This window comes from Dermacentor variabilis, chromosome 4 (assembly GCF_050947875.1).
Source record: "Dermacentor variabilis isolate Ectoservices chromosome 4, ASM5094787v1, whole genome shotgun sequence".
Taxonomy (NCBI): Eukaryota; Metazoa; Arthropoda; class Arachnida; order Ixodida; family Ixodidae; genus Dermacentor; species Dermacentor variabilis.
In genome coordinates, this window is record NC_134571.1 from 31,465,881 (window position 1) to 31,479,816 (window position 13,936).

The 13,936-nt window shown below is 42.1% G+C and overlaps 1 protein-coding gene across 1 annotated transcript in view; it reads right to left on the reverse strand.

The window, feature by feature from the left end:
* The window catches only part of LOC142578877 (uncharacterized), a 31,790-nt gene continuing 17,854 nt past the window's right edge, over positions 1 to 13,936 (reverse strand). The window contains exons 6-7 of the mRNA XM_075688543.1: positions 12,527 to 12,607; positions 1 to 5,886 (exon numbers count right to left, since the gene is read on the reverse strand). Of these exons, the coding sequence (XP_075544658.1) occupies positions 5,737 to 5,886; positions 12,527 to 12,607 (231 nt within the window). The 3' untranslated portion in view covers positions 1 to 5,736. The remainder of the gene's footprint in view (positions 5,887 to 12,526; positions 12,608 to 13,936) is intronic.

Sequence of the window (13,936 nt, forward strand, 5' to 3'; positions counted from 1 at the left end):
TAAAATTGTGTATGTTTATTCACAAACAGGGTGAACATGTAAAAATACATTTCTTCATGCTATTTACTTTTAACAATCCAAGCAACAGTGCTCTTCACAAGGGTTTTGGTGCTCAAGTGTAAACAGTAAAAATGGACGGAATACAGACTCTGGTGGCCAACAAGCATGTAGAGAAAGTGCTGCACAAGGTGGGCCACTCTTAGTGTTATCTGCTTTAAGCAAAATATATCAGCACATTCTTAAAACATGATTGCTTGCAGCGAAGTACAAAGTGAAAGATGGACACAGAATGCATAAAACAATTGGCATAAAATCAAATGACTGTGATACAATGTTCAGCAAGAAAATAAAGAACTGGATAGTAAGCAGCATTATAACATAGTTTGTACATGTGATCAAAGTCCCCAACAATCTTGCTTGAACATCTCTGTGCCAAAAATAATAATTCATAAAAACTAATTACACATGCCCACTTAATGATCATAAAGGCATCTACCAAAATGAATCAAAACAATGCAACAAATTAAAAGTATAAGGCACATCAAAAAGTTGTCAACATGGTTTGGAATGTCACAAAATTTAAAGGGATCATGCAACATGTTTTGAAAACGATAAATAAACTTGCACAGTCACTATGTATTACTATCATGTGCATATCTGAGCTAAATATTTCTGTGAATCCACCTGAGAGTCCATAATTTCATTTAAAAAGCTGCCTCCCATTTTTTTCAGCTTTTCAAAACCCCTGGCAACACAATGGCTATGGGGCAGATTTGTTGCAATGCCATGGGTAGAATATGTCATCAGCAAAAGCAAAACCGAATTGGAGAAATCTCATAACTTACAAGCAGTGGCCAGATCTGGTGGTGGAAAATCATACCATTGCACAATACAATGGCCTCAAAGATTTGTAGCGTGAAGCTACACATCTCAGCTTGATATGTAGATCTGAAGGCGACATCAATGCAAAAGTAATGGTGGACAGATCACCACTGTTGATCATGTTGGCAGCATAGTTCCAAGTGGGTGTGGTGCATAACATTGAGTGAAGTAGGAATGATGAAAAGAAAGGGAAGGTCAGAAGGGTACGTTAGTGGCAGTACTTTTTGCTGACAATTTCATCAATGCATAGCTCCTTCCAAAAGCTTTCTGTTGTGAATGATTTGTGAGGATATGCCTTTTATCATCAGTTGAATTCTACACTTTTCATTAAACATGTTGTAGAACCCTGTCTACAAAAAAAGAAAGAAAAAAATGAGAAATTTCTAGTGTTATGACAATGCTGGACAGTGCTAAAGAATGGTGGTATAATATCTGGTGAAGGAAAAGCTGATAAAGACAGTGGGCCAAATTTTTATACGTATGTTCCTAATCTCACTAAAGAAGTCTCCATTGTAATTAAGTTACATTACGTCAATTCTGAAAGCTTCCTTAGTCAGGTGCCCTCAGTGAAGGATTCGTTATCAAACGAAAGGGCTCCTTTCGTGAAGATGGTTAAAGGGAGCATTCCGAAAACACCTGCTTCTTCCATCCATGCTTCATGGTAAGGAGACATGAAGTGCCCCTCACATAAGCTTAAGAAGTGTCCAGAGGAAAGGAAGGTTTTATAATTTGGCCCAGAGGGTAATTAATGGTGCATAACACTACTTTCCATTAGCAGTTACTTGAAGGGCTCTAAATGTTGCGGGTAATATACTCAGCCAATATTGGGAGCAACATGGATTATCTACCAGGGTGTGGCCAATCTAAAGAAAAGATTGTTTTTGATCAGAGTTTGACTCTTCGGAAGTATACACCGGGAGCAGACTATAGCCGATAGATTACAGTACAAACCATTACAAGTTCAATACAAGAGCTATTGAATTTAGAAAAACACAGGAACATGAAATGACAGTTCACAAACTCTACTGAAATGCAGCAATGTTATCAAAAAGTTGCAGTTTTGCCCGAAAGGTGAAGCATCGATTGCGACAATAAATTAGTGGACAGCTAGCTATACGAAATAAGGATAGTAGTTTTATCAGCGATATGAACTTGTAAACATAGGCATACTAACTAAACTAACATCTCACTCAATGACCACGGAAGCTCGCTGGTCATGAGGAAGCACGGCAGCAGCAGCGAGCGAATTTACCTTTATGCTGCATCTCGCATCAACACGAACTAAGCTGTAAAAACGCAGCATGCAGTGGACTCTGTCCCCATCACAGATGGCTTTCAGGATACAGAGACATGGACGGCTGCGCACATGCCCAGGCTGTCCAGAGTAGAATGCGCACCCCCCCACCCCCTCACCAGCCCCGGAGCCTTGCGCATAACAGATGGCACACTTCCTCTCCGCTTTCGTCGCTTGCGTGCGCGAGATTGAGCTGCAATCGCCGGCTCACCCTCACACGTTTTCACTCACACAAACAGCATACAGAACGCGGCAACTATTTTGTTGCCCTTGGATTTTATATGGAACCTCACGGCGACAGCAGAAATGTGCCTGGAGTGTCCATATAATTTCTATCACAATAAAAAACCTTGAAATATGATTAAATTTGCAATGAGATTCACTCTGGTTCGTGAGCTGCCCACAGCACAAAATTCAAATGCAGCTTCACATCATTACACTGCCAGCAAGTCTTGGTTGTGCAAGGGTTAATTGAAATGTGTCATTAATCTTATTTCTTATTTCAGAATCTTATTTCATGCATAAACTACCACACTTGCAGATGTAAAAAAACATCTCAAAGCATCAAAGAAGCCGAATGAGTTCACTCGCAACAACCCATACACAATGGATGCTTACAGGTAAACAACCAAAAAGGAAGCATATTACAGCTTTTCGAAGTATTACAACCCTTGGGTTTCCACATCAAATGAGAAAATCTGGGATGTCACAAATGCATATCAAAGTATGCAAGATATCGATAATTTAACATTTTAAAGGGGAAGTCACCTATATTTACTGATTGAAGTTCCTGAAAATGTGCCATATATTCTTTGTGGGAGCCCCTTTTCAATAAGCAAAGCAGTTTAGAGAAACTAAATGTGAGAGTAAAATAGTGTTGATAATGTGGTTTTAAAAGAAACAAGACCACTTGCTACACAACCTCAGGCCACTTTTTACATGCTGTGGCAAAGCAGTTGCCTTTGCACACCTTGCAATGGTCACGTATTTATGTTGAACTAGTTGCTGTTGACTACACTAAATGTGACAGATTGAAAGTAACAAGCCAGAATATGAATAATAATAATAATATTTGGGGTTTTACGTGCCAAAACCACTTTCTGATTATGAGGCTAGCCGTAGTGGAGGACTCCGGAAATTTTGACCACCTGGGGTTCTTTAACGTGCACCTAAATCTAAGCACACGGGTGTTTTCGCATTTCGCCCCCATCGAAATGCGGCCGCCGTGGCCGGGATTCGATCCCGCGACCTTGTGCTCAGCAGCCCAACACCAGAATATGAAGATCTACCGTATTTGCTTGAATCTAACGCACACTTTCTTCCCGATAAAATAGGTAAAAAATTTCGTACGTGTTACAATCTAGTACGACCCTAAATCTGTGTTACCATATCGCCATCGGCATTTCAAAATGACCGCCTTGTACGCATTTCAAGCCTATCTGCCGTACCTTGCTCCATGTGCTGTAATACGCATGGTTAGGTTAGTCCACCGTCCGGCTTCCCGTTTTCTGCATGTGCTCTATCAGAATGGAAGTGCTGACTGCAAAGACACGCCAAGTGTTCATCACGATGCCGCAATTAAAAGAAAAGTGATCATGTGTGCAGAGACGGGGGTTCAGAGTTCCCAAAACTTGCGTATGGGACTGGCGCAAACCGGAGAGGCATTCTACTTCGGTGGCTGCTGCGTAAGCACGGCCGCACGGCCCCCATCTTAAAAGAGATCTGCGATCTGGAGACAATCGCATCTAGGCGCAGCGGTCTGCGCATCTAGGCGAAGCGCACTGTGTTCTCGTCGCTTAGTTCCCGTTGAAGCGAGAGGCTGCACAAAGGTCAATTCGTTCGCTTCTGCTACCGCACCTCCTCAATATAGCATTCTCATAAAAAGTTTATCCAGTCATTGAGTAAGGTGCGTTTATGTTTGCTTGTGCACGCTTGACACCATGCTTGTTAATTTAGTTAGGAAACGAATGTTTAAAAGTTTATACGGTCGATAAAACTACTATCGTTACTTTTTGTATAGCTGCCTACTAATTTGCTATCGCAATCGATCCTCCACCTTTCGGGAGAAACAGCGACTTCTTTTATTAATCGTAACTTTAGTGCATTGGGAGTAAATCTTTGTTTTTCCAAATGAGAGAAAGTTATATTTTTGCATGAAATAATGAGGTGCGCGGTACTGTAAAGGACTTTTCTTTTTGTAGGTCATGGCCAAAGGTTGTGCGTTACAATCGAGGGTGTTTTCTTTTTCTCTCTTTTTTTTGGTCACGGAAAACGGATGCACGTTAGAATCGAGTAAATACGGTATTACATAAAGGACCACACTTTGTTGAATTGCTCGAACGAAGAAACTGCCTTCAGAATTTTGATGTTCCTAGTTGTTTGGCTGGAATACACGTCACAAAAAACATTGGTAGTACATTACAATGGGTATGGAAACAGCCTCAGTATGCCCAATTTCAAAGAAGCACTAGAGACTCTTACTCCACAGGTGGGTGTTGCCCTAAGAAAACAAAAATGCTAAAATGCAGGCCAGTGCAGACAAAGCCACCAAATGCCATATAGTATATACAAACAAGTCAATCTACGGTCACCCTTTACAAGCTACTATTTGAATGACAGCATCTAATTTGATTATTTAAAAAGTCTCTGAAGACATAAGACAAAATCTTACACAGCCTATTGTGATTAAAGGTCGTACAGACACAGTCTTCTATTATGTGTGCGTGTTCACCTCAGTGACATGAAAATCAGTTTAAAGTTGTCACACCAAATGTGCCACAACACTTCTGGACAGCTATGTTGGTATTCGAAAATTGGCTGAAACAATTTGTTTTAGACATATGAAGTAGAAAGCAGAGCACAGGGCAGTGGAACTCTGGACTCTTAAGATAAAATCGTTTATGTATAATTTACTCACAATTACTGTTATTTATGAAGTGCTGTTCCACAGGTACATAGCGTGATCAGATCAAAGTCGTTCTTTAGTACACTTCAGTAGGATGATGAAAGTCTAGCATAGATAAAGTTTACAAAATAATGCCATCTCACTGTGAACAACATGCTTAACTAACTTGATAGCTCATGAAAAAACTACAAACCTTACAAAGCTATTTAAAGACATAACACCATCAGGAAGTGCGAAACTGCACACATCACTTACTGAAAGGCAAAAGAGTAAGGAATAGATTACTGTCTTTGTATATGAAGGCTACATATACTCCCATAAAATAAAGATTTAAAGACAAACTTCACTACAAAAAAGTTATATGAACTATTGTGTGTGCTCTGTGCCGTAAAACGATTCAGTTTAGTTTTACTCTTGTCCAAGAAAGCAAACTTTGTTCACTTGTCATACTGATGCCACATATAAAAACAACTGTCTCTCATTTGTAAAAAAAAAAAAAAATAAAGCAGTGTCTGTAGAACTGGTCATTCATTCCAGCTTATTCTATGGCCATACCAGAGCATATCTGCTACTAGTGGCTTGTAAAATGCAACCAATAAACATATATTCATATAATACAACTTCACAGAGAACAAATATGGCCAGCAGTTCGCTCTTATGCTGACGCTGTAGACAATGAACCCTTGGCACTAGTTGTGGACTGGAAGCTGATGTTGTGTGGAGTCATGCTGTGAGAATTCTTCATGGAGTCAATGGAATGATGAGAAACAGATCGTGATGCGTTGAGGCTGCTCAGAGTTCCGAGCTAGAAAGAAAATGAGAGAACAAGGAAGAATAACATTAACAAAGACAGCAAGGTTACAAATAAATGGCTGTTTGTACGTAAAAATTTTTTATATAAATTATTTTCTGGTCAAATGGTACCACTACTATAATTCAACACTGTCCAATACACCTACACATCCTGCAAATGCCCTCTACTTAATTTTTGAGCTGCGATAAACTAGGGCGATGATGTATGTTTTCATGGTAGCGGTCTCAGAAGGGTGCAAGGGTTTCCTGTATCTCTGTTTCTGTTTATGCTTTCAGTCAAATGCAGAGAAAAACAATGTGGGTTTAAGTTTGATCCTAGATATGTGAAGGAGGACATTGTTTAAGCCAACCACTCGCACTATTTTGCAAAGACAATGTGGTGTTATTGACAGACCACAGAAAGAAACCTGAAATATATTTTTTATTTTCTGTTATGAAGAGGACCAAGTCTTTGGGAGTGTTACAAAACCAAGGGATCAGGCCACAACTCCAGAGAGTGCTTACTACAGACGCAGTATGGCAACAAAGCATAGGTGTCCTCCTACAAGCACCTCGACATAACCATGCCAACTATTCTCAATTATGTCCAGAGATTTGGGGAAGAGCAGCACACAAAAAAAGTTATGCACCATGCTTTCCTTGGCTCATGACCGCTGTAAGCTTTCGGCCACCTTAATGTAGCTGTGCCATATGGAAAATTGCAGTGGTACTATGGCTGACATTTGGCAATTCTTGCATATGCCTGTAGGCCTACCAGCAAGCTCTGAAGACTAAGCAGCACGAAGTCATACTGTCTTCGGTACCCGCAGTACTACATTAATTAACCCTTTGCAACTCTATGTACACAATTGTGCACATTTTACAAAGGCATTCATTGCAACATATTCGTTCAAAACTAGGCATTTTTGTTTAGTTTACCCATTTGTTGTGCTTCTGCTCTGTTAATATGCATGTTTTCAGTGCCATCTGACTAAAGAAGCATTGATTATTCATCAAAACAAACAGCAAGGTCACACCTTTGGCGGCTACAGCTGGTAAGCGCAAATAAATTTTTGTTCTGCATTTCTCGAATGCCCTGCTATTATAAATTTGTCAAATGTATGAAATTCTTCAGACTGCCCATATACAGTAGCCGACTGATTTTCTGGACCTGGAGGAGATCAAAAATAGTCCAAATAAAAGAACAATTCGAAAAATCAGTCAGTCGCAAAACCGAACTTTATTCCAGCTAAACTAGACAAAAAGTCGCTGATAGGCCCTTGTTTTAAATTTCTGCTTTTTGTAACGACGTCTGCTTACATCTGTGCAAACGTCATGTTCTCGTCATACACACTAGACAACAATATTAGAGCATTGACATCTTGCATTGATGGTTGCGGCCAGCCAGAGGTGTCGTCATCGGAGTCCGAGTCGCTTTGCGGCGGTCCGGTTACCTGGTGCATGATCTCGTCGTCCGTAAGCTCCGCTCGCAACTCTATGTTGTTGTCCATCGCGGCAAGCTCTGGAAAAGTAACAGCAGTGGGAAGGTCCATCCCACTGCTGCGCAAGGCGGCAATCAGCTGCTCGCCGATGTCGATATCTTCAGCGGTGCCATTTGCCTCTTCAGTCACAGGCTCTTCAGAGCTGCAAAATCCAGCATGCCTAAAAGTGCAATCGTTGAAGGCTGAACAGCCTTCCAGGCATCCGCTAACATGCCAAGTGCCGGGAACAGGTTAACGGAGTACGTCTTCCCGTTGTCAAAGCACGTGAGTGTGCGGCCAATTAAAGAGGCCCGGCAGTGCACCTTGAGGTTTTTAATGACTATTTGGTCCATTGGCTGGAGCACAATCGTATTTGGTGGCAAGAATTCAAGATGAATAGCTCGCAGGTTGCTTACAATGCCGTGCGCCCCGCAGTTGACAACAACTACTACCACTTGCCCCTTTTGGCGCTTCAAAGAAGCTTTGTGTAATCCAGGCTGCCTTTGTATTTCTGGTGTACCACGCAGGCAGGTTCTTTGCACCCTTAAAGCAACATGGTTTTTTCGGCTTCCCTATCACTAGAAGGGGCAGCTTCTCGGTGCCAACCACATTTGCCCTGACCATGACAGTTACCCTCCTGTTACTATGCTTCCCACCAGCACAAGCCTCATTATTAAAGGAAAGTGAACGGTTCAGCAGCATTTTCGAGAATAGGCCTGCCTCGTCACAATTAAAAATGTATGCAGGAGCATACTCTTGTAGCAAAGCCTTCAACTTACTAATCCAGTGATCCGTGACAGTAGATTGATCCACAGCACTGCTCTCCTCGCAAGCTTTCTTCAAAGAGACTCTGTGCCTTTTCTTAAACCCACGGATCCACCCATCGGTGAACTTAAAGTCCCGAATGTCCATTTTTAAAGCGAGCATCTCGGCTTTCTGCTTGAGCATGCTGCCCGAAACAGGGAGGTTTTTTGCTAGGACTCCTCTCAACCACAGCTGCAGGGCCTCTTCAAGCTTCAGATGTTGTCCTTTCCGGGCATTTTTTGCAGTCTTGCAGTGCGACTGGTCGACTGCAGACAAGATCTTTGTTTTTCATGTAATCGGACAAGGTCTGTTCGGACAAGGCCTTAAACTCCTTTGCGACGTCGACTTGGGTCCGCCCTTGCTCGATAAGCCTGATGAAGGCGGCCTTCTTGTCCAGCGTCATGGTCAAATATTTTCCACGCTTCCTTGACACATGCGGTGGAGGTGGGTCAGAGAGCAGGAGCCATGGCATCGAAAACACGTCGGCGTTGCACTGAATGACCAGCTGGAACACACTGCAATAGCGATGATATGTAGTACGGCAACTAGTGATGGCAGGTAATGATTTCAATTGCACTGTACTGGATAAAAGCCGGCGAATCACTGCTGGACGAAAACGTGTGCGACAACAGCTACGACACCAAGCCAAAACTGATGATAATGGTGCTTATCGTGAGCATCCCCTGGCGTTCATAGGAGGTGTCCAAAATTGGCTGCGCATGACTGGTTTCCGGCTCTCAAAATTGCTTCCGCCGCAGGCTATAGGCAAAAGCATGGCCTTTAAGATGGGCGTTTCTTACAACAGGCACCACCATTGTCACCTGGATTTGGATGCCTGCTATACTTGCTAATCAAGTTACTATACCGATCCAAGCCACTTCATGTGCGATCCTAAGCTAGTCAGGTGGCTCAAGATTCAAAATGGCATCCTCCCTGACTCATAGCACTGGTCCGTCGCAGCAAATTTTGTCTGGACAATCAAACTTCTGGCTTTATGTTGTCCGAAAAATTGGTCTCGAAAATGCATTAGCTCTATCGGAACCCTGATGGTGCATTTATGAAGTCTGGAATATCATACGAATTTTTGGAGGCCGAAAAATCGGTCAGCTACTGTAACAAGGTATACAGCCTTGCTCTTAATAATACTTTGTCCATAAAGCGGAATTAGTGCATGGTTACAAATGTGTACAAAGCATGAAAATGAACATGAAGTGATGCCCCGCTGGTACTTGTGAAATAATGGCTTGCGTGCTGTTGCATGTGCTCTTTCTTGTGTGTACCCTGCGCAACATTCTAGAGGAAAATGTCTCACAATGTGACGATACATTATGCAGGAAGGACGTTGCTCGAAGCCATTGCTTCCAGTAACGTATCAGATATTGGTGAAAGGATGGAGATGACGTTGGCTAGGAAATACTCATTTCCAGCGCTCTTCTGAGTACAAAGATGAAAGAAGCTGCAAGATGTATTACAGCAAGAAATACTTTCGTCAGCAAATGTTCAGAGGAATTTTGAATATAGAAGGAAACAATATTTTTCTCTGTCTAAGACTGAGTTCTGTGGCCTCATTGACAGCAAGATGGATCATATACGCTGTACAACTGCTTTAATATGTATGTGCTTGTATCTCTTGTTGAGTACATGGCAGAGCACACCTACACATCGTCCAGACATTCTTAAAATAAGCACAACTCACATCTGAAGACATAGCAAAGCTCTTTCTTGCACACCAAGGATTATCCAGCCGGATGGAGGACAAAGCTTCAAGACTTGATGCACTTGTGATAAGAGCTTGCCGAGGTACTCATTACATCTATGCCAAGCATAAAGTATTCAAAACTAGCACTTGAAATTCAAGACCTGCCGCCTCCATTTTTCCAAGGAAAACGCATTTAGTGGCCCAATCCAGATGCCCAGTATGATGCCATTGAGCATGAGCCTGAATCTCAGGAGACAAGTACATTCGTCCTGTTGGAATCGTGAAATTGTGTCATAGCAAGAAGCGGAGTCGATTCCTCAAACATTTTACAAATAAAGTCCTTCTGCCGGCTACATGACCACTGAGACACTTTGTACACAAATGAGTACACACTCGTAAAAAATAAACCGTGTTCGTTTTTTCTCAACAACTTTGTGATTTGGTCTTATCTGGTCACACAGAAGGTTTAAGGCAAGAATACAATTTCTTTTGGCAGAAAACGACAAACAGCATCTGAAAAGGTTAAACGAAGCAGTATAAAGGGACAATGACTGGTCTTCCTTTGAAGTTCAGGAAACTGTAGCAAGGCTGGCTTAGCAGCTCCACCTCAACGAGGTGCAGGATGGCCATTGGGCTAGATAGGTCTCTCTTGTAGAGAAATGTTCTGTTCTATAAACATCGATTAAATAACATACAAGATGCCCGACAGTGTCGTACAAAGCCCCTGCTGTCCAACTTGTTGAAGCACTCAAGCAAATCAAGAGCAGACAGTTTTGGAATTCCAAAGAAAGAACCAGAAAGGTGGCAAAATCAGTGAAAACGACTGCACTGAACCTGTATATGACTGGTAACAAGAGTGATTTTGTAAAGGAGGTTTGTTTTATAATTACAGGGCAGTGGGCTACTTACACGAGACCTGCAGCAAAGTTTTCTCAATGTGTTTACTGGACCCGAATGTCGAACGTCGCCACAACTTGTTGCAGCAATGTGGATAAATATTTACAGCATGCTGTGCTGCAAAAGCCCAGCTTTGCAACTTGCAGCAGCTAGCAGACACTCATGTTTCACTAATCAAAACGCTAGGCAAAGCTACTGCAAGAGTACTGGCTTTGTTACTCTGCTTTCCTAAACAGGGAGAGGCTCCAAACTGCGTCACTCGACCCATGGCGTAACCAATTGCAATTGAACCTCCATATAACGAACCTCGACTTAGCAAAAGCCACAACATAAAAAGCCTTTTTCATTTCCCAATCTTACTTCCATAAACTCCATGTATTTTTCCACAGAACATGCAGTTCCACTAAATAAAATACAAGCAACAATAAACTCCAATTGCCAAGTGAAGGACAGAATGCATCACTGTGCCATATATAGTGCAATGCGAAAACTACAAGGAGCCACCATTTGTGCCTATAATCTCACAGATGCTCCTAAATGCACCTGCAGTCAGTCCAAAAAGGAAAACACCAATCAGATTAGATTCTGGAGTTTTACCTGCCAAAACCACGATATGATTACAAGGCATGCCATAGCTGAGAGCTATGGATAAAATTTGACCAGCTGGGGTTCTTAACATGCACCTAAATGTAAGTACACTAGCGTTTTTGCATTTTTCCCCTATTGAAATGCGGCTGCCACGACCGGGGTAGAACTCACAACCTCGAGCTCAGCAGCGTGACGGCGTAATCAATGGGCTAGCGTGGCAAGTCACACAAAACGGAACCAAGTTTACTAGCACCTCAATAATGACACAAGGAATGTGCATTGTTTCCATATCATAATAGCCGTGTTGCTTGGCCTCAGAAGGTACAGTGGGCAGTTTCCATCAAATATTTCTTGACTAGATCATGCCCTCATCGCACACAGTGCAGCTGCAAGAGCAACAGCAGAGGAGGCCTTTCCAGAACAGCAGAAAGTATGTGCACACTTCAGCCTCCATCCAACAACCCCTTTGGGTATCATTTAGTCTTGAGTTCATCTGTGGTCCCTTCCACTCACAAAAAACGTGCACCTTGCATTGCTGTTTTGCAAACATTAGGCCAAACAGATGTCAGTGCTCATGCATGGTCCTAACATGTCAAGCCATGGTCATCAGAAGCAAAAGCTGACAGACATTGCACTATGCTCTCAAAACTCGGCCCTTAGCAATTCTAAGAATATGCAGCACAGCCGTGGGAAGCATTCCTTCTTTCATGACATGTTGTGGATTTTTTTTTTTTTTGCAGTGGTCATGTCTGCCGTGGTCAGTGTTTTGCTAATAATTTGTCAATCGGCAGTGAATTGTATAGTGAAACTTACTTGCTTAGAAGTGGCAGCAGAAGAGCAAAGAGAAATCAGACAAGCTTTGGACATATTCCATCATGATCTGGTAGGACACCCATACTTCTGAAGTACTTTCAGTATGAAAAGTGTACAGGGCATAGGTTGCACAAAAAGGCCGAATTCCCTTCTGTGCATTAGTATTTGCAGGCTGTAACACAGCACAACACTGAGTTGGCCAGGGCAGGCTAGAAATGTTGTGTGTAGGAACATTCACCTATTTAACAATTCCTGAACCCAGCAATCTTTTGATGCCGACATCATGTATAGGTATACATATTTTCTTTAAACCTAGTGCAGTTTCTAGTCTTAATTTAAGTTTGCATACGATAAATGGTTATCATGCTCACCTTCAGTTTCGCCATATCCTCAAGCCTTGTGATGTCTGTCAACTCCTGATAGTTAGAATACACGATAAGCCAGGCAAATACCTGAAAAGAAAATATGAGCGATCTGCTACAGTGAATTCAGATCACCGAACATCCCCAGTAACAAACAATGAAAAGTGTTTAAATCACATCGCTACTCGTTAAGGGGGAAAAGCTGATATGGCAATTTCCTGCCTTAAGAGGAAGCTTGTGTATTTGAGACCCAGCTTGTCTAACCACGTAGGAACATAGGTTCTCATACTCGTCAATGGCCCACAAGAAAAACACAGCAGCTACAACATCCTTCTTCCCGTGAAGCCAGGCCAGCTCAGACTGCTCGGCACCTCAAGTGGGCAGACCAGAGCTCGCCTTGTGCCGCATGCCACAGCCAGTCATTCTCCCAGCAGCCAACAAGAACAATGATAAATGCTTGAATGCATTTATCAGGCAATCGGTGAACTTACATAAATTAAATGTGTTAGCTTGAAAATTAAATGTCAAATTCTTTGAGATGCAAAAGTAGGGACATGCGCCAAGGCCCTCAATTTCTAAAAAATAATTCAGGCCCAAAATCTTGAAGCAGCAAGTATGCAAGTAGGGCTGCAGCAAAACTAAAATTTATTACTTTATGAACCACATCTATTAGGAAACTTTCAAATTGGCTTTTTAACTTTGTAACCCTGGAATTATTAAAGGCACCACAGAAAAAAATTGTTGCAGGAAATTTTTAATTCTTTTAGCCCTCGTGATTGAATGCATCAGGCACATGCCCTCGACCTCCCTCCCACCCTCCTACCTCTGAAATTTATGTGTACCAGGCCACAAAATGGCATGTGACAACACCCGCCTGTCCGTCCCTTCGTCCCAGTAAAGTGCATACCCTTAAACCCTGAAAAGAAATTTCTAGCTACAGGCCACTTCCCATGACTTCTCTTCCTCTTAGGAAGATGTTGTCACTTATATCCTCCAGCAGAAGGCATGAGCAAAGTCCTTTCTTACTGCACAAGGAGCTAATCTCGAATTCTTGCCAAAAAACATGACACTTTCTGGTCTTTGGACAACATGTTGCTACAGTCATTGAGTGCCCTAAATGCCAAAAGTTGTGAATTTGCAACATACCATAGTGATACTGCTAAAATTAAAGGGACCCTGAAATGATTTTGACGATTTCGTACCTACGTGCCGAGTCATTAGAGTAGGTCTTTATGATCATTAATCGACATATCTAAGTGCTCCGCGTAAAATGTGTAATTTATTATAAGGTTTTAAAAATTTACATTGCTGCAGATCCCAGCACATCACTCGGCTGAATTTTAAGCCACCCCTTCCTATAGGACACCATATTCCCTAATGACGTTAATAGGGCGAGCTATCCAATTGGCTGCCCAGGGT